The sequence below is a fragment of the Macrobrachium nipponense genome, chromosome 20 (genome assembly GCF_015104395.2).
Source record: "Macrobrachium nipponense isolate FS-2020 chromosome 20, ASM1510439v2, whole genome shotgun sequence".
NCBI classification, from domain to species: domain Eukaryota; kingdom Metazoa; phylum Arthropoda; class Malacostraca; order Decapoda; family Palaemonidae; genus Macrobrachium; species Macrobrachium nipponense.
Window position 1 is genome coordinate 3,003,372 of NC_061089.1, and position 25,688 is coordinate 3,029,059.

Sequence of the window (25,688 nt, forward strand, 5' to 3'; positions counted from 1 at the left end):
GCAATTGAAAACAACCTGGAGGAAGGTACAAGAACCATCGTTGTAACTAATTGAGATGATGGTCAGGGTCAGAGAGGACCTGCGGTGTTGGTGAGACCCTTTCAGTTCACTTGCAGGGGGTACCAGTCAATTGACTCCCTTGTAGAGATGTTAGTATTCTCAGGTGCATCCTGAAGGGTTGTGGCACACACCTGAAACGAGCTTGTGTTTCAGGGATGTGGGGACCCCCAGTGAGGGAGGAACATATCTAACTTGTTGGAAAGGCAAACAGTCTGTCTGGTGCTTCAACATTTCCAGGAGGAACTGGTGGAGACATCAGCACTCGGCATGAGTGACAATACCATGGTGGTATCCTACCTAAACAAGGAAGGCAGCACCGTCTCCCTAGAGTTGAAAGACCTGGCAGTGGAGATTCAATTCACAAATAGTCAGAGTCCCAGAGCCTAGGTCTAACCACCAGATACATCCCGGGAAAGAATGTCTTTGCAGACTAACTAAGCAGGGTGGATCAGGTAGTAGGTACCAAGTGGTCCCTACACCAGAGATTGGTTGACTCCCTGCTGGAGTTGAATTTGAATTTGAATTGGAAGGAAAAGTCATTGCAGACTAACTAAGCAGGGCGGATCAGGTAGTAGGTACCAAGTAGTCCCTACACCAGAGAGTGGTTGACTCCCTGCTGGAGTTTAATTTGAATTTGAATTGGACGTAGGTTGTCGGCTCTCACCTACTGTTTCTTGCACTCATTCCCTTTTCCACCTGTTCTCCCATTCCCATGATCCTATTATCTGGCCTCCTTCAGAGATCCCAGTGATTTTGACTGTGTACTTATGACATCTTTTAGTTTATTTTGGAATTGCTTGTAAGATCATTGTTGGGCCTGCTTATAGTAATCAAGTAATTTGTCATTCATTCAATAATTTGATATTTGTCATATTTTGCATTTTCTATTTAAGCACTGATCAGTTTATGTAAGTTTCCCATTGTTATCCCATGTGTAACAACGTTCCCTGCTTTGCAGGTTTATGTAGACTTCCCCATTGTGTGCCATCTTCTGTAGTTCAACAGTGCCACTCAACACAGTTACTGTCAGTGCCATCTTCGGGACAAGATTCCCGAGATTCCATTGGGAGCTGTTTTGCCTACAGTGCTCCACCCCAGTGTTAACCTTAAGAGTTCTATTCTTTGTTTAAATGCACCATATTTACGCACTAGATTTAGTGTTTCTGCTTGCAACTCAGGGGCACATTTGTTCTTAATATTGTACATAAATTACAGTAGTGATACAGTGCCATGCAGCCAGTGAGAACTCCTGTAACCTTGTTATTCTTCTGATTACCTGAGTGAATTATATTATAAGTGGACATAGTAAGTTTACCTTCAACCATTTTGAAAGTGCTGTATGTGTAGATTTACTAAGGATACATACTTTACTCTCTGTTCACATGAGGTAGGTCCCCCTCCTTTGCTAGTCAGTTGTTGTGCTCAAAGAATTTAAAGTAGAGCCAGTTCCTCCAGATTTTCCAAAATATAATCATGTACCCACAGCAGGCCTGCCCTGTGACGACACACACACACACACACACTCATGTATATTATATATATATATATATATATATATATATATATATATATATATATATATATATATATATGTGTGTGTGTGGTGTGTGTGTGTGTGATGTGTGTGTGTTACAAATTGACCCATACAGGTCATAGGTCATAAAAGAAGTTGGAAACTCCTGTACATGATATTTTTCATGTACAGAATGCTGCGTAATATACCAGTGAATTTTATCCAACTGCCCGACCCAGCAATGAGTGAATTGGGTTGGGAAGTTTAGTAAAATTTGCCGGTATGTTAGGCAGCAGTCTGCCTGGGAAAAAACTTAAGCACAAGAGTTACTTATACTCCAACTTCTGGTCAGTTAGTAATGAATGCACTGGCTTCTCATTTGAAAGACTGGGGTTTGGTCCCAATGGAGTACTCTGCTCCGAAGCACGTTGTGGCTGTCTGTGACTTATAAATAAAAAAACAAATGCCTAGCTGGCATTTTTACTCGTGACCTGAGCTGTGGGTAGCTTGCCCATTTGTGAATGAGCCCATTAGTGGTACAGCTCAATTCCATGAAAAAAGGAGAGACTGGAAACACGAGGGATGGTAGAAGAGGGTAAAATGTGCACTATGAAAGCGCTGTTTGTATCCTAGGAAAAATGCTCATGTCATATATATATCCATATATCCACGGTAGAAAGGGGGGGGGGGGGAACTGCGGACTTGGAACAAGTACTTTTGTAATATATTCTACATTTTCAACTTCACACTGAATATAATAGAAGTTGACAAACTTTATATACAAAAACAGAAAGGGGGGCTGGGGTTACAGTTTGTTAATCTGGGGTGCGTGTTCTTTGAATAAAGGAGACAAGGAGAGGGGATCAAAGGATAATCCTGGATGGAGATTTAAATTCCTTGTTGACGTGGCTTCAATAAATATGGAATCCAACAGATTCCTTTTGCAGTGATCTTTGACCCTGCAGATTATCGAGGAATTATCCTCGATAATCTGCTGGAGTGTAGGTACTTATTTCCATTATAATCTGTCACTTATATGGCCCTTCTTTGTACACTCATGTTCCTTATATATGTCAGTCTGCTAAGTAAAGGACCTCGAGTCAAAAGATTTCTTAGCACACTCCATTGTTTCGCTTACCTTCGTGGCTTCTACCTTTATTGTTTATATATTTATCAAGTTCCAAATTTTCGATTTTCGTATATAATATATATATATAGTAATCATATATCTATATATATATATATATAATCTATAATATATATATATGATATATAATCACCTGTTATGTTTGTTGGCCCTGTTGTTAAGGAAATTTCGCCTAAATAACAATCACTCATTTTGGTCTTTACTAAGGCACCAAGTGGACTGATATGGCCTCTTTCATAGTGGGAAATATCTCCTAAATCTGGTGTGCCTCTTTTCTTGAGGCCTGCATCAGTCAAAATTTTGATTATTCAAGCATACCAGAAAATAAACCAATTTCGTTTATGCTGTAAGGTATGGTGTAGAATTTACCAAATAAGCAGGTTGTGTGATTAACTAAAGTATAAAAAGTAGGGAAAATACAAAATTTGAAGTCTTGGGAGTTTAAATGTTAATGAAATACTGGAGGGAAAAGTTACCATAGTTGAAATATAATTTTTAAGATGAGTATATGATGTTAAAGTTTCTCTTAAGATAAAGTAAATTGCCATTTTGTAAAGAATTTGCAAGAAAAATGACCGTTCTTTTTGGGTGACAGAGAGAAGCAGAAACGGCAGTTCTCTTTGTGTGGGGAAGACTGTGAAGATGGTGAAAGAACACAGAATATTAGTCCAAGAATACTGTTAGCAGAATTACGTGTTCCATGATAAACTGTTTATGGTGCAATAATGAAAGGGTAAGAGTGTAAGAAAAGGGTTTGGGAAAATGAATTTCAGCAGATAAGGCTTTTAAAATTGGGAGAGAGTGGCTCTTCTTGATGGTTTCAATACAAAGAAGGGCGACAAAAGAGGAGAAAATTCCGTTGCTGCTAGTATGGAATGCCTGGAGAAATCCGTGAGGAAATGCGATGTGAGAAGGGCTTTAATGGTGGGAAACCTGGTTTCCAGAAAAGAAGAATAATTTGAAAATATTTGGGAGAGAGATTGGTTGCTGTAACCAAGAGTTTATTAGCACATGGTTTAGTATCGAGAAGAAAGAGCAAGTTAATTTATGTATGTGGGGGAAAATTCTATACTAAGGATTTATCTGTAAGGTCTGTTTCTCTCACTGAGTGGAAGATCTGAAAAGGAGAAAAGTCTCGAGCAAACCGGCCTCGGCGACGATTGTTCAGAGATGGACTTGAATCTGATTGTTCATTTCTGATCTGAACGAAGGGTTATGCTATAATTGTTAGTTATTTAACGTCTTATATTTATAACATATGATATGAAAATTTTAAAGGAAAAATTTTATCACACAACTGATCTTTTTATGTTTATCCTGGAGTTTGATTCGCTTTCTACCAGTGTACCTGCGGGAGAGACAATTCAGACACTATTCATAATCATTTAAACATCACGAATTATATAAAGTTATTTCAACCGGCTGTCTTGGGCAGAGTTTGCTTTTAATGCCGAGATATATATTCAAACTTCCGGGATGGCGGTGGGATCTCCGCTGGGTCCCACTTTTGCGAGCATTTTTGTGTTTGCTTTATGAGGACATCTAGGATGGGTATCGTTTGGCTGCTGCTGCTCCCGCCTTTAGGTAATTACATTCCTGCTTTTCGGGAATAGGGGCCAGGGTAATGCCATTATTGAATATGCGGATAGAATGCATTCTAGCGTAAAATTTCCAAATACGCACGAGAGGGTTTTGTTGTCGCTTTTAGGCATTATTTTTAGATATGATTTTTAGGGTCGGGGCCCGAATTTCTAGTCATTGTTTTGCTTGATGATTCATTTTTTTACGAAAATCTTAATGAATTTTATATTTTCCTAAGACCCAAAATATTCACATTTCTGAAATTAGAATTAAATTTCAATGTCACTGCCCCCAAAATTTGTATTCTGTGTTTACCAGCTGTTGTACAGCATCTTAATACTATTGGGTCTGGTCTTAATCTCATCCACATAGAAAATAGATTCTTTGATGACCCACAAACTTATTTATCAGTTATATTCACTTAGACGTGACCTGTATCAATACAGGTGTTAAAGGGGTCAGTTGGGTCATTATGACGTAAGTTGCAGAACAGGTGTAAAATGATGGAACCTTTAATTTTCAAGTATTAGAGATCATGCCAAAACGCAAATACAGTTTTAAAGATACAGATTTGAAAATTGCTGACCGGACTTCTGTTCTCCATTAGTTGGTCATTCTGAAATCGTTGTTTATCAAAGGAATCGTCCCCTCTGTGGAGTAGGTGCACCATGCCAGTCAACTCCCCTGTGTGAAGCTCAACAATCATGTACCCTACTGCGTCATTACTCTGTTTTCTCTTGTCTTTTAATTATTACGCATACCTTTTGACATGTTTTTATATCTAAGTCTTCTTTAACACATCTTAGGGCACTGAAAATGGGACGTGGATCATCTGGAAATGTCGGCTTTTGTAAGTAAAGTGCACTTTATAATGACCACCAGAATGTTGCTTCCTCCTTCTTGTTATGCTGTTCTTCAGGCTTTTTAACAACCGCCTTCGCTATGTATGTATATATGTTATAAATAAATGCTTATATATATAGTATATATATAGTATATATATATTATATATATATATATATATATATATATATATATATTATAATGTATATCTAATTAAAACTAATGCATATTTAGAAAGTATCAAATCACAAAAAGTGCAAGTCAATTAAGAACATTAACGTAAGTAACAAAGACATTTAGTCATTATCGATGTACTCGTACCTGGACTTAGGAGGTAATAGTTTAAAATTTGTTTTTATTTGTGCAAAACCATCGATCCTATGTGCACTGTATGCGGCTTGTAATTTTTTTTCTCTCAGAAATTGGTAGTAATAGTCATGTGAAGATATGCAAAAACTTTTAAAAGTGCAAGTGAAATCAATGAACTCCCTTTTAATACCCACAGGGTACATAGCTAGTTGCATTCCTTAACTGCCTGCAGGAAGTGTAATGTAAAACTATTAAATAAATATTAAAAGCATATTCTATATAGATATATATATATATTATTATATTATATATAATATATTATATATAATATAATTTTATTATATATTAATAATAATTTATAAACTGATATATGCGGATAAGTATCAAAATTTATTTTGTATAAAAATGCAACTACTGCTTAATTATCTACACTATATTGTAAGACTTCGGGATACATACTGTGCTTTGTCATACGAGTATATATATAAAGTAGTGGTTTTTTGCTATTTACTCAAGTGTACTTGTGAATACTGTTATCTGATATAGTCTCTACCAAGTAGTTATGAGTATCCTTCTTTTGATATCAAGCTCTTTTCCAAAAACATTTCGACAGAAGTCTCAATTTTGCTAGTTAATTCAGAACTTCGTACCTTTGCATTGTCATTTACTTCAAGAATTCTAAACTACCAAAAATACCAACTCCCTCTTTTTTAACTGCATTACCTACCTTTGTATATGTCCTTTTATAGTCTATAAACTTAGCTTCTCACAGATCCAAGCGATCCCCCAAAAATCATTTGCAATGTTAAAAATTCTCGGACCACACACTCACTTTTTCTCGTGCCACACAGTCTTCAGACTAACCAATTTATATATCTTCGTCCTTTTCCGATATCCTCTTGACGCTACAAATGCTCCCCGTCCTTACCTGTAAATCTTTGAGGTATGCCAGACACAGCCTCACTTTAAGTTTCTTCCATCCTTGCATACGTTGCTCTTTTACTTTATTTCACTCGATGTTAAAACATCCAACTTTATCTCTACAAACCAGCTATCACATATTTCCACTTTCTTCAGTACTACATCGACAAGCATTGGAAACCTTATGGCTAAATATCTTAAGTCTTTGTGTTCATTGTGATAATGTAGTCGTAAACCCCAAACTCCCTAGCTGTTGGGCGATAATCGCACCACACAGAGCTGCCATTGATCGAGGAGTAACTAGTGAAGGGCTTTGTCTACCTCATTATTGCGTCATCAGGTGAATTGCCGTAAAGAAAACTACTTTAAGCAGGTACTACCTGTAAGATACGTCATCGTCTAAGTAGTTACCCATGGTGGGAGACGACTCCACCCAAATGGGTAGACCTCGTCTCTCTTGGCCTTGCTATTAAGAGAAAATGTTGGGAAATATTAACCATTACTATGGTCATTACGTCAAACCTTGGTGTCCTTTTCATTATGAACTCTCCAATTACCTGCTGGTATTGAAAAATATCATGGAAAACGGTATTTTATTGTATATTCTAAATTGCAGAGAGGCATTTGGGGGGAGAGATGAGAAAAACGGCGATGAAGAAAGAGTGAGAGGGAGAGAGGGAGGAAGGGAGGGAAAGGTGAGGGAAGGGGGATAGAGGACTTTCGATTCCGTAGATTAGTCTTGTTGACTCATGCGACTTTGCCTTTAAAAGTTAAAAGTAAACACATTGACTTACACCATTTGGCAATGCAGTATATTACCAAAAATTGACAAGAGGTACTTTATACACTTGTGTCAAAGTGCCATTTCTATCAAATAATTACTTTGAATGAAACTTAAGAAAAGCCATGACTCGCAGTCACTGAAAGGGATAGTAGGTATTAACTATGTCATGAAATGTTTTCATCTATATCATTTTTTTTAGGAGGGCTTCCCAGTTTTACATAGTCTTTTTGCATGTATTTTTATTTGTATTTATTGGACCAAGAAATTACCTTATGAACGATATGAAAATATGGTAATATTGAAGCTTTTGTAATTATGGTAGCACTGTAATTTTGTGTTCAATAAAATGTACACAAAGATCAAAAGTAAAAAAAAGAACCGTGTTGTTCCAGGGTATTCTTTATGAAATAATTGGAACAATATCATAATGAACATTAGTAGACCTCTGGAAGGTGTTAAGTGTCAAAGCTCACGATGCATCGTATCTTTTGGCTCTGAACTCTTCTCGCAAGTCGCAGGTGGTGGCTCCCACGGGAGTGAGTTTGATTCTCAGAAAGCTTTAGATGGTTCCTCCCAAAGTTAAACGACCGTTCCATGTCCCTTATCCCCTCGTTTGAATGGAATTATGTGGGTGACGCCGCACAGCCATTTTAAAGTAGACATCCCTTCATTTTCTGGGTCCGAATTTTTCGAAGGTCTTATGAGATTTCATTTATGGGAAACTTCGTTTTGTTGCAAGAGTTGACTGGCGTTCCTTGCACTCGTTAACATAAATCGTTAACCTGTTCGTTAGATTTTGCCGTTGATTTCCGACATGAAATTGGTTGTTGATCATTTAGTTTCGTTACTTGTGGTCATTTTGATTTTTCAAATACAAAGCTTAATATCTTTCAGGAATTTGCACAACTAGGTCTCATAATGGCGTTTAAAAGAACCGCCCACTTCACATTTATTTCAAAGAATTGGATGTGACCACTCCGTGTTGCATGTTCTGTCCTCATCTGCGTATCAAAGCATTCCTTTCACCCGAACGTGATTTAACACTTTTTTTTTTTTTTTTTTTTTTTTCATTTGAGCTTTTTTCGTACAATTGAAAATATCTACTTTTTTTGTGTTTATGCTTCCGATTTTGTCGTTCAAAAAATAATTTAGTGTCGTCTAAAACTTGAATTATTTACATATTTTTTTCAGCCCAATAACATTTGTACGTAGTCAAAGTGTCAAACCAGTTGCTCTTGGATCTGGGGTAAAATCGCAGTCTCGAGATATTCTGAGCAGAAATTGAATGACAAGTCGATGCTGTCATGTTATATCTTGTTTTAAAATGATTTAAACATAGGTCTAAGTAATTTAAAATAAAATAAGGGGCTAAAACTCAGTCGTGCTGAGAGGAAACGCGTTGATGCCACCATTAAAATATTTTTGTTCATATACGGAACAAACCTTCGGTCTTAACATTGGGATTTTCTAGCGCCAAGCTGGAAACCGGTAGAATTAAAATTAAACTTGTGAGATCCAGGGGCTATTGGCATCTATACCAGGTCACGGGGCATGTCTACCCAGAAAGCCCTTGGCGTCCTGTCACTCCTGTGACCCATCAGTTATTTTCCTACCGCCTTCAAGATAGGACGTGTTTACTGTCTATCTGATTTAAAGCCGGTTTTCGGTTTGCCCGTTTTTATCCATTTCATTTTCATTTTTCTTATTAATTTTTCTTTCTCTGAGTGTGCTCAGTGTGAGTGTGATCGGTAAGAGTGTATACGTGGTAAGATGGAAATTTTCGCGAATTGCTTTTTTTTTCTTTCTATTTTAAGAGTTAAGACCGTCATTGTAGCTACAGCTTAAAAGCAGTTAAGTCTTTGGTATGCGAAAATAGAATGTCTCCATCAAAGAAAACTGAGAAGAGCTTATGTAGCCTGATCACCAGCGTCTGTTTGCCGAGCTGTTTCAATAGGAATATATCAAAACGTTCTGATGGATGTAGCCAACTCCCCTAAGTAAGACTTATTCACTTCCACTTATTTTCTTCAGTTAAATTTCATCTTTCTATAGAGCAAGGGCCCTAACCAGCGTAAGCCTGCTTAATATAAAGCAGCAAAAAAAAAAAAAAAAAAAAACAAAAAACAAAAAAAAAAAAAAAAAAAAAAAAAAAACAAGTCGAACGATTTCAACGACGTGTTCTAAAGGAGGGGCAATGGGTCCGTGAAACGTCGATGAGGTTCCGAGACTAATTCGGATTTTGAGGTGCTTCAGAAAAGAAAGGGTGAAGTCTTACCCCAGCCAGAGCATAGGAGGGGAATCATAAAAAGAATTTATTTAAGGTAAACGACCAAACATGAAATAAAACCATGACAGAATTTATTTAACGCGCAAGTATGCATTGTGCCAGCCATGGCACAGTAAAACATATTCCCAGCGATAGTCTGTGCGACCTGACAGTTTAAAAGTTGGGAAATGTATTTGGCAATGTGGGCGAATGCAAACAAAAATTCCTGATATTAATGGAAATCTGTGAAATTAAATTTTGTATATAGGTGATCATAGATCATAATGTCTGGCGCAATATATTTATTGGTGTGCAAAGGACACATACATACATACTACATACATACATGCATACCTACATACAAAAATCTTTCGCATCAAACAGCGCAGATACTTTATTATTACTCCTGCAGGAGCTGTCTTCATGGTTATTTAATGCTTATAATTAAAACGATTACATAGGAGACCTAGAAATATAGGATGTAAAATAATTTCAGACATTTATTACTGTTGGCCTCGTATTCTGGCGAATTGCCTCTTGGCTCATAGATGTATATTTTTTAAATGCAAAAATATTCTCTCTCTCTCTCTCTCTCTCTCTCTCTCTCTCTCTCTCTCTCTCTCTCTCTCTCATTTTGGCTTGTGGGTAGAGGGAGCCCATTTCTTCGTCCAGACAAAAGTATCTTCTAATATTTCGCCTTCAAGCATACTTGTCGGGTCCTTTTGTGATCTAATCTAAAAACAGATTTCTGCTACCTCGAATATTTTTTTCTTATTTTTAGGGAGTGCTGACTGTATCTCTGTCGCGGATGACAAGCCTAGTCATTGTGACATTCGTGATGTATTTTGTAGATTTTATAGTTGGTAGAAGCAGTTTCAGTATTGGTGGTGGAAGTAGGTGTTGTTTATGATGACGTTTGCTCTTATGCATAATTACTATTATTGTTATTCAGAAGACGAATCCTAGTCATATGGAACAAGCCACAGGGGCCGTTAACTTAAATTTCAAACTTCCCAAGAATTTGGTGTTCATTAGAAAGTAGTAACAGAGGATAGTGGGGAATGCAGAAATAAGAGATGAGTGATTAGAAAATAAAGTATAAATTAAGAAGTTAATAAATAAATAGATGAAATAAAAGAAAATCCATAAAATACAGCGTGAATTGTTTAAAGGTAATAATGCATTGTATCTTCGTTGAAACTTTTTAAGTTCCACAGTCTAACGGTGGGAGGAATAAAGGACCTCTGGAAGTGAGACGTTCGACAGCGAGGCACATGGACTGCATATTGGTGCTGCTGTTCATCAAATCTGGTTGTTCTCTCTCTCTCTCTCGGCAGGAAAAGGCGATCAGGGATCAATTGTGAATGTGGAAAAAATCTGTTCAAATACATTTGCAAAACTGACAAACAAGAGACCATCCGTCGATGGTCTAGGTCATAACTGCTAATATCAAGGAACAGAAACCTACCGCCACTAACCACTCAGTCTAAAAGAGATAAATCTCTGGAAGAAACAGACATCCACACCAGAGAACAATATTCTAATAAAGGAAGGACAAATGATATAAAGCAGGTTGCATCTATTTTATCACTATATAGATATGTGAGGCCTTACGTATAGGTATGTGAGGTCTTACGTGCAATACTTAACTTTCGTGCGGCAATTGCTGACACTCATTAGATATTTCTCAAAGATATGAGTGAAAAGTTAAACCAAGCTTAGTTTAAGCTTCAGACTCATTCAGCAGCAGAGCTCCATCCGCCTGGAATGGGAAGATAGGGTGGATAATCTGTACGAGATCTGCTGATCAGTAGTGTTTTCGTTGTACTGGAGTTCAGCCTCACATCCCATCGACTACATCATTCGCAAATCCGCTCCATGTCACGATTGAGACCAAGAACAGCTTCATTCCCTTAAGTGGAAACTTGACTACAACGGCAAGTGTTGCATCATCGGCATACAGAACAATCTTGTTTTCCAGGCCAACAACCATATGACTTTTAAACACCAAAAAAACAGCAGACCGAGAACCTGTGAACTCGTGTTCAAATACAATAGGTATGGTTCGCTAAATATCCCATTTAACAGCAACTCGCTGCTGCCTATATGTGAGGAAATCTTGGAATCATCCTAAAACATATCCACCCATTCCCAAAATTCTGATGTTTATAAATAAGTGCCATATGATTTACTAAATTGAAAGCAGCACTAATCTATTTGAGAACCTCTACACCCAAAACGCTTGTGATCGGTGTTTTACAAAGTAGATTTTTTTTATATGAACACCAGGTGCGTTCATGGCCGTCCACACGATCAGGTTTTGTCTGTAGACAAACCCAAGGTCCTCTAAAATATACGCGAGTATATTTAAAGGACCTTGGACAAACCAAGAAATTTGTCTGTTGCCAAATTGTGGGCAACTGTTTACCGTATAGTAGGTACCACAAGGTAGCAGCGGTTGGAGCAAAGACACCAGACTGTTTAGGTAAGTAACGTCAAGATTGATACAAAGACTGATGAAAAGAGGCAATGCTTGCGCTTTATTGTAAGAAACAGCCAGTTTTTATGAGAACCATATAAATAATGTTTATATTGCTCAAGTATATATAACATTAATGAAAATATCTACTGGAATATACAAAGATCGCGAGTATGAGGACTATAATATATTTATTGTTGGAATCAAATATAATTTGATATCCATGGGAATATTATTCTAATAATTTTCTTTTTTAAATGTCAGCTATCGTACATGATACATGTGTTTAATCCATAGTTACTCCGGGATCTTGAATGGAGGATACTATTAACGGGATAGCCATGTTTGAGGTTAACATACCAATCGTCTGATACTATGAGATTCAATGTGTTAAACATCCAGAATATTGAATCTACTTTCTAAATAGAAAAACGTTTTGATCATAACAGATTTAGTTTCTCAATTAAAATACCATTTTGAAAATATATTATTGTATGTGAAAGTTAATTAGCATAATTGGGGGTAGTTTTGAACAAAATAGTAGCTGCAAAATGGTGGGTTTGTATATATATAAAGATATATATTATATCTACGATAATATAGATATATATATATATATATATTATATATAATCTTACCTACAAGTAATCTTTCTTCAAGACTTGATATATCGCCTCGCACGTCTCGGGGATTATTGGGGACATTTGGGGATTATTTCAAACTTTGGTAGTATTCTGTAGAAATGTGTAGGTGGATCCAGTTGAAAGATGTTCATTCCTTTAGCTTGACTTTTGGTGTAATGCTTTTCTGCCTATTGGTGTCCTGTTCCACTATACGAGTATAAGGGCTAACGTTGTCAGTTAGACTGGAAGATCATGGGGTCCATTTTTGCCGAATTGTGGTAGTGTTTGTTGGTCCCCTTCTGCAGTTGTCTCTTACCTTTTCATGAACCAGTATTTACACCATTCGCCTTTACCCAGTGCCCTTCTATTCTTAACACAAATACCTATGCATAAGGCTTAGAGTGCCCGCCGCTTTCTGTTCTTCTGGCTATGAGCCATGCTGTAATTATCTACTGTGATCACCTCCGCGCAGACTTGGACACGCCAGACTCTGGCGTGTGGACAACAGGCTTTTGTTTGTTTACAGATTTTGTCTGTCAACGGACTAGTTTCCCAAACCAGGGCCAGTGCAGATATCTGTATTGACCCTGTCCCAGGCAGTCTGGCCGTAGGTAATGGGTTCATTGTTATAAGAAAATTTATTCTGGCATTGAAAAGTTACAGAATGAAAAAGATCCATTGGTTTATTTAGGCCAGAAGATAGGCGCTGTGGGCTGTAGACCTCTTCCATAGCACAGAATAACACAAAGCCTCAATGTCCACTGAAAGTTATAAGAATAAATTTTAGAATCGCAAGAAAAGGGAGAAAGGGACTCCTTAGAATGTTTGAATTCAGATGCTTGAATTTAATCATGTAATTAGTGGCCTTAAAACATATCACTGACAAAGCTAATGAAAGTAATAACTCCACGTTTGGATGTGTATGCTGCAAATATCTCCAAATGAGAAGGGGATTGGAAGGAGTCAGATGCAAAAGAAAGTGTATTTTTTGTTGAAGAAAGGCGACCCTGGAAATGATTAAGATTAATATGGAAATGCCATGCTAGTTTAGGGCATTTTTATATTTGTCTCACGAATGTTAACAATAAAAGGTTTTTCTTAAGCATTGTTTTTGAAAAGGTTGAGAATTTTGATCCACGATTCCAAGAGTTTTTAATCTGCATTTGCGAATTAGTTATTTGTCTAAAGTTACTGATTCCTTTGTTGGGAAAAAAATGTATACGGGGAAAATGGCTATTTATCACGATAAAAAATCACTTGCTTTTGAAATGTAATCTAAACATTTCCTATTGATTTTTCCCTCACTTTGGGTACCATTGCACGTAAAAATGCATTTACACATTTTAGAACATACATTCATTTAGCAGTGCTTAGACAAGTACTTGTTGGTGGATTGAGAGCAAAACCATTATGCCATTTGAGATGTAAGCCAGATTTGGAAACGTGAACTAAGGTCTAGCATGTCCAATAAGTAAATTCAACCAGTGTGCCACTTCACCTATGGTCTTTTACATGACAGAGTCCATACAGTATTAGTCGGTTGCAAGAACACACATTTACACATTGTGATCAGACATTTTTGCTTCGGATAAGGCTAGGTTGTCGTCATCAGTGTTTGTCACTTTTGTTTTTAAATATAACGTTTAATGTTAAACATAGTCTGTTAATTACTAATGAAACGAAATTTCCACAGATTATAGCGAATCCCATTTATGATGACGATTTTCCTGTACCACATGCAACCATTTTAAGTCTTATACATTTCAATTCAGCGCTGTATAGATATATTTGATTGAACTTCTTATCATCTCACATTGTATAATATAGTTTATTAAAGATACGAAGAGGTCTTGTAGCATTTTGTGCTCATGTTCGTTTATGTATCCTTATTTGCTTAGATGATGACATTCATATTTTTCAAGGGGAGAGAGAGAGAGAGAGAGAGAGAGAGAGAGAGAGAGAGAGAGGAGAGCAGAGAGAGAGAGAGAGAGAGAGAGAGAGAGAGAGAGAGAGAGAGAGATTGTGGTCTCTTTTGCAAATGACTTATTTGGTTTAGAGTGAGGAGGTCTCACGATATCCCGAGTCCTTCATATCTGCCTAATTCCCGAGATTCCTCCCATTGTCGGCTTCCAGCTATTACAGTGGGTCCCAGACTATTCCGGATTCCTGACATCACCGCTAACAATTGGGAGAACGTCAGATTATTGTCTCCCATTCATCTCCACTGCCCTCATATTTCCTGGAAAGGACAGGAAGGCGGCTCAAGGAGCGGCAGTGCACCATCCACCCCCCCCCCCCCCCCTTACTTTATTATGGAAATTGTCAACTTCTCTTTCTCTCTCCAATATACGTATAATATATATATATATATATATATATATATATATGTGTGTGTGTGTGTGTGTGTGTGTACATACATGAGAACGCAATGTCATATGTGTATGTAGAGGTGCACAGATTGGTCGAGATTTTCAACCAGTGTTTCATTTTCCCTGTGGTTCATGTGAAATACACACACACACACACACACACACATTTGATGAGGACATTTTATTTTAAACTGTATAATTACGCAACACCCATCTCGGGCCGCACTCTCATTCATGTCGTTTCATTACCACGCCGTAAAACTGTTGAGGCCGTATAGCGCCTGAGCTTTTCCTCTAAGCATCCATCCATTTATAGTTCCCTTTCTTTCTTTCTTTCTTTCTTTCATTTTCATATCTTATGGGAATTGTTTGTTTTAAGGGCTATATAAGTCTGCCTCGAGGTACTGACACTTGCTGTCGTAGGTCACTCTTTTTATTCCGGATTTTGGGGTTCTGAAGGCGATGGTACAGCCAGTCAAGGACCTCTTATGATGGCAATGGTATGAGTTCAGTTTTCTAATAAATGTGGCGTGATTCTGATTTTTCATTCTTTTTAGCGGATCTTTGTCTTTGAAATGTGATGGAAAGAAGTGATATATCAATTTCATTGAATTATACCTCTTGTACAGAGCAGCCTAAAAGTTTTAAGCTTTTACTATGAAACGATATAGGGTTGAATTTCAATATTCCATATTTTTCGTTCTCATTTTCACTTAGAAGAAAGTATTTTCTCATTGTCATTCATTTTTATTTTGTTGTAGGTGCCATTTTAAATTTGAGAGGGGGCATTTTCCTTGACTGAAAGCTTCCTTGTTGCAGGTGTGCCCCGTTCCACCTGTTGCCGCCCTGCAGTGTGCCTCATCCTCCTCCTCCTCCATGAGGAGACGATGGTGCTCCACCACCTCCAAATCATCCTCTGCCCCACAACAAGGTGAGTAGTCCACGGGAAACACACGCTTGCTTTGCCCCAACACCTCTTGCTTTCACGAAAAAACGTACAATGCAATGCATAAGACAATCTTAGTGCCATTCAACATATCAGATTTATTACGTGAGGGAATTGAATAATCCAAATCTGCTGTAACCATTTCCCCCGTGAAATATCATCTGTGGGATGGATTCTAGTGGTGTCAATGGTGAACTCATTCAAATCATCGTCATGAGACATAATTAGCTCCTGTTTTGTTTGTAATTCAAGTATTAAAATATTGAAAGATCGCTCGTAGTGACAGCACATTTGCCTGATTTACTGACAAAGTTAGGTCACTCCTATGGTCAGTCTGTCAGAAATCTTTTCCGGTGCGTTGACACTATTGCATTACAATATGATCGTAATTCCTCGCCTGCCTCTGTTATGCTTTGTCGTGTTTCCATAATTTTATAAAGAAGTGCATCAAGGTCTCTTAAGATGATGCAGGTAGGGCTTTGTTCTTGATGTAGCAGCATCGGAGACTGAATAAGTTTTGCTTAGGACTTTTGTTTAATTATAGAATTTTGTCCCGAGCTAAGGCTTCCATTCATATCTACTTACCAGTGTTAAATAAACAAGGATACTGTTGTAATCAGCGTTGCATCTCCTATATAAGAGATGGCTGTGTTTATAGCTTTCACAACGAATGCATTGTCAGTTGATTACTTCTAAATCTACAACTTTGCAAATGTTATTAAGTATTTCTTTAATGAATTACGAAATAATTTTCCATAGACTTTGCTAATTGTTAGATTGATGATAATGCACAATTTGTTTTTGTGTTTCATTAACCCAACATTGGACGTATTATCCACCTACTTAAATTTCGATGGTCACCCATTACAACACAATTGTAATTGCTTAGTTAATTTTGTAAAGTAAAACGATGCTATTTATTTAGTATGTTGATAGAAGTGATAATAGATGTTATGTCAATTTACATGTGTAGCGAAGGCATGAATAAGAGGCTGCGTTTACAAACTTATTCATTTATTCAAACAACGAGCAGACGGGTCAATAACTGTTGCTAGCAGAAATGTAGTGCCTGACACGAGGCGAACACAACAGAGGTCACAGTAAATCAGCTGTGTTTGTTGGAGGATGGTAAGATGTACGTAAAAGAACATAAATGACGTAAATGTAGCTGGAATGCTGACATTGTAATGCTTGTGCTAAGAATGATACTTTACCGTAACATTAATATGAATGACAATAAATTATGTACAAAGAATGCGTGACATCTGCTGTGTTTCTTGTATGTGTGTGCTTAGCCCCTCTGTCAGAGACGCTTGTTGTGAGGAGCAGATCAACCGGCCAGGTGGGATGCACGTTGTGTGGGATCCTTCAGGACTCTGGACGGTGTGTGGGTCCTTGTGGAACCCTGCAGGACTCTAGACATTGTGTGGGCCCTTTTGCGACCCTGCAGGAATCAAAAACAGTGTGTGGGTCAGTGTGGGACCCTGCAGGACTCTGGACGGTGTGTGGGTTCGTGTGGGACGCTGTAGGACTCTGGACAATGTGTGGGTCCATGTGGGATGCTGCGAGACTCGACGGTGTGTGGGTCAATGTGGGACCTTGCAGGACGCTGGACGGTGTTTGATTCCATATGGAACCTTGTAGGACTGTGGATGGTGTGTGGGTCGATGTAGGACCCTGCAGGACTCTGGATGGTTTGTGGGTGCGTGTGGGATCATGCAAAACTCTGGACGGTGTGGGTCCATATGGGACCTTGTAGGACTGTGGATGGTGTGAGGGTCCATGTTGGACCCTGCGGGACTTTAGATGGTGTGTGGGTCCGTTTGGGACACTGCAAAACTCTAGATGGTATGTGGGTCCGTGTAGGACCCTGCGGGACTCTGGATGATGTGTGGGTACATGTTGAACCCTGCAGGACATTGGATAGTGTGTAGGTCATTGTGGGACACTGTAGGACTCTGCACAGTGTTCTGGTATGTGTGGAACCGTGCAGGACTCTAGACAGATTGTGGGTCCATGTGTGACCCTGCAGGACTCTAGACGATGTTTGGGTCTGTATGGGACATTGCAGAACTCCGGACTGTGTATGGGTTCGTGTAGGACCCTGCAGGACTTCAGAGGATGTGTGGGTCAGTGTGGGACCCTGCAGGACTCTGGACGGTGTGTGGGTCCGTGTGTGATCATCCAAATAAAATAAAGTATAAATTCTTTCATCTAGCTATCTCTGCTATCGTATACGTTAGATAAATCTTAGAATCAATCACTATTTACATATAAAGTAAAAATAAAATTGTAAATCCCAGATTCCACTCTCCAATTCTACCTGGGTTTATAAGCAAGAACCGATGCTGATCTACAAGTATGTTATAATGAAAATTTTTTTCTCTATAATTACATATTTAACAACTTAATAAAATTCATTCAATGCCAGTTTCATCATCCATGGTCTGATTTGTTTTTTCTTTCATGTTCTTAGTAGTCTATTTCAGTTACATGAACAGCTTTTGGAAAATGATAACCCATCATGCTTGAAATGCAATTAAAACTAGTGCGCACGCACTTATTCTTTTATTACACAGCATTTAATCACTTGTATTGCTCTCAACCTCAAATTCTTCAAATGTCCCGATGACCTCATATGCTGACTGATTTTGATAAGGAAAATTATAGATATGTCATGAGATGCAATTCTTATCATTCATTAATCATTGTGATTTATAGATATATTTCAGCTCCTCGTCAGGTAAAAAATGAAAGCCAAATTCTTTTTCTTTCTGAAAGCCATTAGGTTTATGGGTCTGTTTTTTCCTGCTAGTAGTTTATTGCTTGGCGTTGATGAGCTCCTTCATCTACAAATAGTACAGGACCATCTCATGCCATGTGGGGTCATTTTGTGACTTCAGTGTTGGTAGCTGTTTCTCTTCTCTCAAGGGATTCATGTTTTTATTATTTAAAAAATAAGAAAAGACATCAAAGAAGATATTCTTCATATATAAGTTTTAAGTTCTGAATTAAGTGCGAGATGTATGTGATGATAATCAGTGAATCATGTACAGTGAAAGGATTATATCAAGCTGTTGGGTATTGATACTGTCATGTCTTCCTAGCTGCGCTAATTGGAGGAGCACTTCAGCAACAACGTTGATGTCAACTCTTGAATTCATATTGCACCTCTTAGCCTACTTACCCTTTGTGTTAGCCAACTGAATTGAACATCAGCTTTAAGTCAATACTTCAGTAATTGATGTCTCCATGTAATGGAAATAGGTTATGAAGACTGAGTCTACAGTGTTTGATATTGTAGCTGAGAATCAGTTTCCAGTGATTTCCATAAGCGAAATTCATAAATACAAGAAGCTTAAATGATTCCAGTGTCATAAATTGGATCGGTAAGTTATTGAAGGAGATTCTGGTGATTTTTTTTTTCTATTTATGCTTGTTTTTTTTTTGCCATTTTCCCCAATAAAAACTGTAAAGAAAAGATTTTATATGATAATTTGACATCGGTTATCAAAGTAAACAGCTTGGCTAACAAACTGCATGCCACATTCTTCAGAAGAAGTACATCACCTCGCTCAGTTTCATGAAAACGGGACCTGATTCCCTTGTAAAAGGACCCATTTTCATCCCCGCAATCTCCAAATCCCGCGGCCATTTGGAGAATTTTTCTGGAAGCCGCTACATTCACGGTGTTTATATTCCAGCTTTCCTCTAGTTTTCTCTTTCAGAATAAATTCATTTTTCTAATTCCAGCTGTATTTGTATAACAAATTTGTGAATGGAATTTTATTTATTTATAAAAAAACACGAAGTTTCGTACTTGGGAATATCAGATTTTTTTCAATGAATCTCGAAATTGATGGAGATTCAGAAAGTCTAATCGAGTATGGGTGTTAAATTTCAAATCCTAGGTCTTAGGGGCCCCTTGATATGGTGGACTTTTTCATTTTTTTTTTTTTTTATTACAATCTAGGTTTTTGAAGTGTGTTTTTTTTTTATTTGATCATTTTCACAAAATGCCATACTGTTTCACTGTAATTACTGTTGCTAGGGCAACGAAATCACAAAGGTTGATTTAACGTAAATTCGTAGTCTGTGTGCGAGGGCATGCTGGCTTCGAAATTCGTCATTGTGGTGAAGGACATCGGTTTTATAGTTTTTCGTTTCATTCATTCCCTACCGCAGTATTAGGAGAACTCTGATGCAGTAATATATGTTGATTCAAAATGGATACATTCTTACCAAATTCCATGACTGTGTTGTCAAATCAGGATGTATAATATATTTCACAGCTCTCTGTTTATACCAAGAACCGATGCTATTTCTACCCAGTTTACTAATTAAAAACAAAATTAATAGGCGCCACATGAAAAAAATGGGTGATATTATAACAATAACAAGAAATAATTGTTCTTTTGCATGACACGTTAAGAAATGATGTTGAGTTGGCAAATGCTGTTTTTCACTCAGGGAAAACAAATTGATGAGACAAAGGATATTTCCTCAGGCTCGGGGTAATTCGACCACAAACCCGTATGAAGGAAAACATAGAAAAGTGCGCTTGCCATGAAATGGCGCTTATTTATGAGCGCTTATTTATGAGTAAGTGAAGCATGATTGCAGAATTGCTTACAAGAGACGTATTGCTTTGGTAAACATGAAATGAATAGACTGAGATAATGGAGCTGTAGAGATAAGTTTAGAAAAGCTTTGAATATATTTATATACTTGCTAATACTTTCGGAAGGATTAGATCACCCTTTGAGTGGTAGTTTTGAAGTGCGTGCAGCAATTGTGTTTTGCAGTTGCGCAGATGTGAGTTGTTCTTAGGCGAGGCAAGACATTTCCAGCGACTGTGCAGAGAAAAAGAATCAGTGCAACGCTAACATCTCGATGAGATGAGCTTAAGACATCAAACCCGAGCGATCCACTTCACTTTTGGGAAGGGTCAGAAAAAGCTGATCTCGTTGAAAAACTTGACTCTTCACTACCATGTAGATATATTTGCCTGGAATCTTTTGTGAACGATATTCTAGATATATCCGGCGAGTTCTAGGAAATAAAATATAAATAAGTTTGGCTTTTCATTTCCCCACCCGGTGTGAGCATAAAACTTGGATTGGATTCGCATACTAATTGGATGATTATGATGACCTAGTTTTTGGTGGAGAATGAACGAACATGGTTGCCAATTTAAGGGATCAATTAATCATTTGGTATTCATCTTTTGGGTGTCTGTTTCATATTCAGCAATGATAAATGGAAGTGAATGGCACTTACCACCTTTCGTATGTTTTCTATAAAGTTTATTTAATTTCTTTGTTTATTTTCTAAATACACAATTCGGAGATATAAACAACATTGTGAAATATTGATCGATTCAGACTCCAGAAGAGCGCACGTCGTTGTTTCAGTACCATATTTGGCTCTCCTTTTTTTTTCAACTTGCGCGTTTGAAAAGTGCTGTGGTTGGTTAGGATTTTCATTCCGTTCTGCGAGGGTGAAGTTGTGAAGGATATAAAACAAAAGTATGATAACGATACAGTATGATTTTCGCTTTTATTGGACAAAATATATGAATATGTATATATTACTTATATTATTCACATTTTTATCAAAGAAACCAGTGAATGTCATTGTGAGCAAACGTATATCAATCTTTCAGTCTTGACGCCAGTGAGAGAGATGGTAAACTTTGCGTAGAATACTTGATGTACCATCAGACCTCCTGGGAAAGGAATAGTACTACAAAAGTATATTGGATAAATGTCTCGTATTTCCTGCTGATCAACCAAATACTCCCCACTTTGCAGTTAATATATAATGGTCACTGTCACTTGCAATTGCCGTCATTGTCAAAAAGATTATTTTCCGAAAAGATTTCGTAGAGTGAAGTGTTGAGCCTTTTTATGCTGCAGTGTCAGTAGGGTTCCCTTCCTTTGCTGAAGCAAAATATCTTTCATTTCTGTTCTTGGATTTTTGTCATTTGGTCATTGGGAGATAAAAGTAATGACTTAGATTCAGATGCAAGATGATGATAATAAAATTTTATTGGCTTTAAATATTCAGTATTTCCAAGTTTTATTATGAAATAATATGTAGTGAATTCCACCTTAATATTGACTTGCAATCATGGATTTTGTTGTCCTCTAGCTAACCGACCAATTCGTAAATGATGCTTGTGATATGTTTCAAGTGTTGAATATCGGTACATAGTAGGGGGTACATAATATATTCTTCATATATTTGCATTATTATCTTAGGTTTGAGGGGATCAACACATCAGAAGTGACCCCGTTAGCATAAATATAAATTCAGATTTGAAGGGAGGCGATTCTCTCCACTCGAATATGCATGAATTTAATTTGGAGAACGAACTTGTCATTGCGGTATTTCAGTTTAATTGCTGAACTTCATTTCGATGGATTTGCCTCGGATATTGGGCTGTTTTCGGCGGTGGCTACAATAAGATGAATCAGGTTACGAGAGGTTGTTTCCTTCCTGTGGTTTGTATGTACGTGTTTGTTTCCTCGAAAGTCATATTTATGTCAGAAATGCGGAAGAAAAGTACGAACCTAGAATGAAAAGTTACCTCGGTCAAATCAAAGCATGAACAGGACGCGAGGATGACATTGTGAATCGTGAAATGAAAATTGTTGACACGGAAATGACGTTAAGATCGCTTGTAAAGCGAATGAAAATTCCATCCTTCATTTAGATAAGCCTAATTGATGTGGTGCAGCAACGGAACTTTGTGCCACTTTGTTGCAGCGTTTAAATTCCGAATGACGAACTTTTCTTGACAATTTTGCTTTTGAAGAGCGGCAGTCATACACTCCTGCACATCCATAAATGAAACCATGAACTTAGCAAGAGATTCCTGTTGCTAACTCAAGGCAGAACTTCTTACAAGGATACTGATGATATTGCTTGTCACCTTTCAGTTGTTGCGGTGATATTGTGTCCATGATCAGAAGTAAACTGCCGGGGGCTGAGGTTTTGTGAAGTTGTAAACCACTGTGTCGCTCTCTGCACGCCATCTCCCTTTCTTGCCCGCCGTTGTCTCCGCTTCATAACGTCTGCAAAAACAAATTCCAATCAAGTTGGGATGTAGTTTACATATAAAACTCCATGTCATAAATGATGAAGTATTCTTGTACAGCAGAATTCATTCGAAACTTCATTTTTACCAGCAATTTTTTCATGTGTATTTCCTGCAGTTTCTCTGTACTTTGTTAAGAATGATAAACTTTAGCCTAATTACATAAAAGAACCCTAGTAAGTTAAGTGTCGAACCTTCGTGAAAATTGTTTATTGATCCAAGAAATTTTTTTATTTGTATACATATAACACTGAGATGCATTTTTAGTCTGATATAGCACATTTCTTTACAAAACATGCGTTGGTTATTGCAGGATCAGAAGCAACAAAGTTCACTCAGGTGATTTACCCGGTTGGAGGAGAAGATGGTGTACTATCAAAATGTGTTTCTGTAGTCGGAGGAGTTACAACTGCTGTCTCTTGTATTGATGCTTGGCTGGTGTCGGGGCTGTTGTTACTCGACGACTGCTTCCTCACTACTCCAACGATTCTTGGCGCCGGAATTCTGATGGACATTGTGGGAGGGAAGAAAACCTTGTCATGAATGGAACTAATAATATATGTATTTGCATATATAAGTTTGTGTATAAACATATATACAACGATTAAGCTAAGAATGTCGTTTAATATCCAAGTCACGCTACTTCGGGAATATATCTCGATGACTAAATGGTTTGACCGTCGACTGGAGTCGTTGGAGGGTATTGTGTCGAGTGTTCGAGGATATTCCCGAAGGAGCTAAATAACATTTCTAGTTTAATTATATATATAATATGTAGTTTAATTAAATGTATATACACAATTTTTTTTCTTTATTTGTTACTCATGTACGGGTGACCTTTGTATTAGCAGATATCAAGCCACAAATGTTATTTGATATCGAGTTTATCCAATACTTTGGGAATACCTTACACCTAAGGGAATTATAATTGCATTTTGTATATTCCCAGAACAGGGTTCGAACGAGGGCCTTGGTTTTGATGTGTTGATAACAGTCGAACCTTCCTCAGACAGATTTGAACCTCGGCCCTGGTTCAGATACAGTGATGGACAGTCTAATTTGACCACTCAGATCTTCCTCAGACAGATTTGGGCATGAGGCTTGGCTCGGATGCAGTGATAGACAGTCGACTTTGACTATTCGGATCTTCCTCAGACAGATTTGGGGATGGGCCTTGGTTCAGATACAATGACAGACATTCGACTTTGACCACTCTGATATTCCTCAGACAGATTTGAACCTGGGCTATGGTACAGCTACAGTGATGGACAGTCAACTTGACTCGTCGGACCTTCCCCAGACAGATTTGAATCTGGGCTTTGGTTCAGATACAGCAATATACTGTCGACTTTGACCACCCAGATATTCCCCAGACAGATGCGAATCTGGGCCTTGGTTCAGATACATATATGCGCATGAATGAATTCTATTTTTGTCATTTAGTGAATCAGAAATTTAACTCACGGTATAGGCTTCTCCTCTTGTCGATTTGCCGATGCCCTTGTGGCCTGACTTGACCTTAACAAGTTATGACCACCTTGACTGGCTTGAGAACACTTATTGATCCGAAGTCCACTGGATATTGAAGTTGTTCCCCTTGGAAGCGTTCCTTCTTGCTTCGGCCGTTGTCGGGGGCCGAAAAAGATCACCGTTGTCCCCACTGCCCGGATTTTGGCCATTACTGATGGGTCTATCCACTGGAAAAAAATTAGAGTTAAATTCAAGGTATTCGCATGATATTTAAAATTTCTTATCTTAGATGGAAAAAGTGTTGTGTTTTACTTCAGTGCTAAAGGTTCAGATTTAATTTTTAGAATTTTAAAAAGATGACAATGATTTGCCAACTCTCTTTTCAACATTGTAGTTAGGGATCGTATAGAATATGACAGTAGGTGCTCTAAATGATTATGGAAAACTGAGACTTCATTGAGTGTTGTTAACAAGTTTCAAAAAGTGCTAGTAATAGGATTTTTAGTAAAGAACATGATGACAAAAGAAAGATAAAGAAAATAGTTTTCGGGGAATAAGAATGTTTTGGTCTAATGAATTCTAGCTGGAGTGGATTTGACTGAGATCTGATTTCGATGTTTTGTATTTCTTGTTGGGTGGAACCTTCTTTTGTACCACATTAAATGTTTACGTAGTTATTCTGCATTCTTTAGGAGATTTCAGAGAACTCATTAACTGTCAACCGCGATGGCTAGAGTTTCGTAAACTGGTCATCAACAATAGTCGTCATGCTGGCTGCTGATACTACTTTTATTATATAAATATAATATTTAGTTTGAGCCGTAAGGGAAGAAAATGACTGATGAAATATTTCCATAAAATTTTAGTTTAATCCATGCATCCATAGCACGTTTCAAAACCTTTTAGTATGTAGTAAAAGTTTACGAAAGAAATTTAAAATACGGGTAATTGACTGAAATCCTCGCATGAGAATGTCACCGGGGTAGCATAGTGCTTGGGAACATACTTTAGGATACGTACCTATATGTATGAGGCTTTTCTCAGTTTTAATCCATTTTTATATATATAGTCGCATAGGTATCATGGTGGCATGAGCTCATTTCGAGTTCAAGTTCGGAACCTGAATTCGACCAGAATGTAAACAACAGAGTCGAAATCACTTATTATCCCGCCAATTGATGAATGGGTGACGGTGTCAGCGTCATCCAAAAGTAACAGCTGACCCAGGCACAGGTTTAAATACGTGAGGGGAGATGCACCGAACATGAATCATTT

At 37.7% G+C, this 25,688-nt stretch overlaps 2 protein-coding genes across 12 annotated transcripts in view; one reads left to right on the plus strand and one right to left on the minus strand.

Moving 5' to 3' along the window:
• The window catches only part of LOC135221648 (calcium uniporter protein, mitochondrial-like), a 761,453-nt gene that overhangs the window by 409,230 nt on the left and 326,535 nt on the right, over window positions 1-25,688 (plus strand). For 10 of the 11 annotated variants that reach the window (XM_064259367.1, XM_064259415.1, XM_064259358.1 and 7 more), the window contains one exon: window positions 15,715-15,826. In XM_064259367.1, the coding sequence (XP_064115437.1) occupies window positions 15,715-15,826 (112 nt within the window). Of the gene's footprint in view, window positions 1-5,124; window positions 5,152-15,714; window positions 15,827-25,688 lie in introns of those variants that run through there. The other variant, XM_064259385.1, reaches the window with a different exon arrangement.
• LOC135221641 (uncharacterized) overlaps window positions 21,373-25,688 on the minus strand; it is a 107,785-nt gene continuing 103,469 nt past the window's right edge. Inside the window, exons 8-10 of the mRNA XM_064259329.1 lie at window positions 24,408-24,640; window positions 23,292-23,447; window positions 21,373-22,920 (exon numbers count right to left, since the gene is read on the minus strand). Of these exons, the coding sequence (XP_064115399.1) occupies window positions 22,812-22,920; window positions 23,292-23,447; window positions 24,408-24,640 (498 nt within the window). The 3' untranslated portion in view covers window positions 21,373-22,811. The remainder of the gene's footprint in view (window positions 22,921-23,291; window positions 23,448-24,407; window positions 24,641-25,688) is intronic.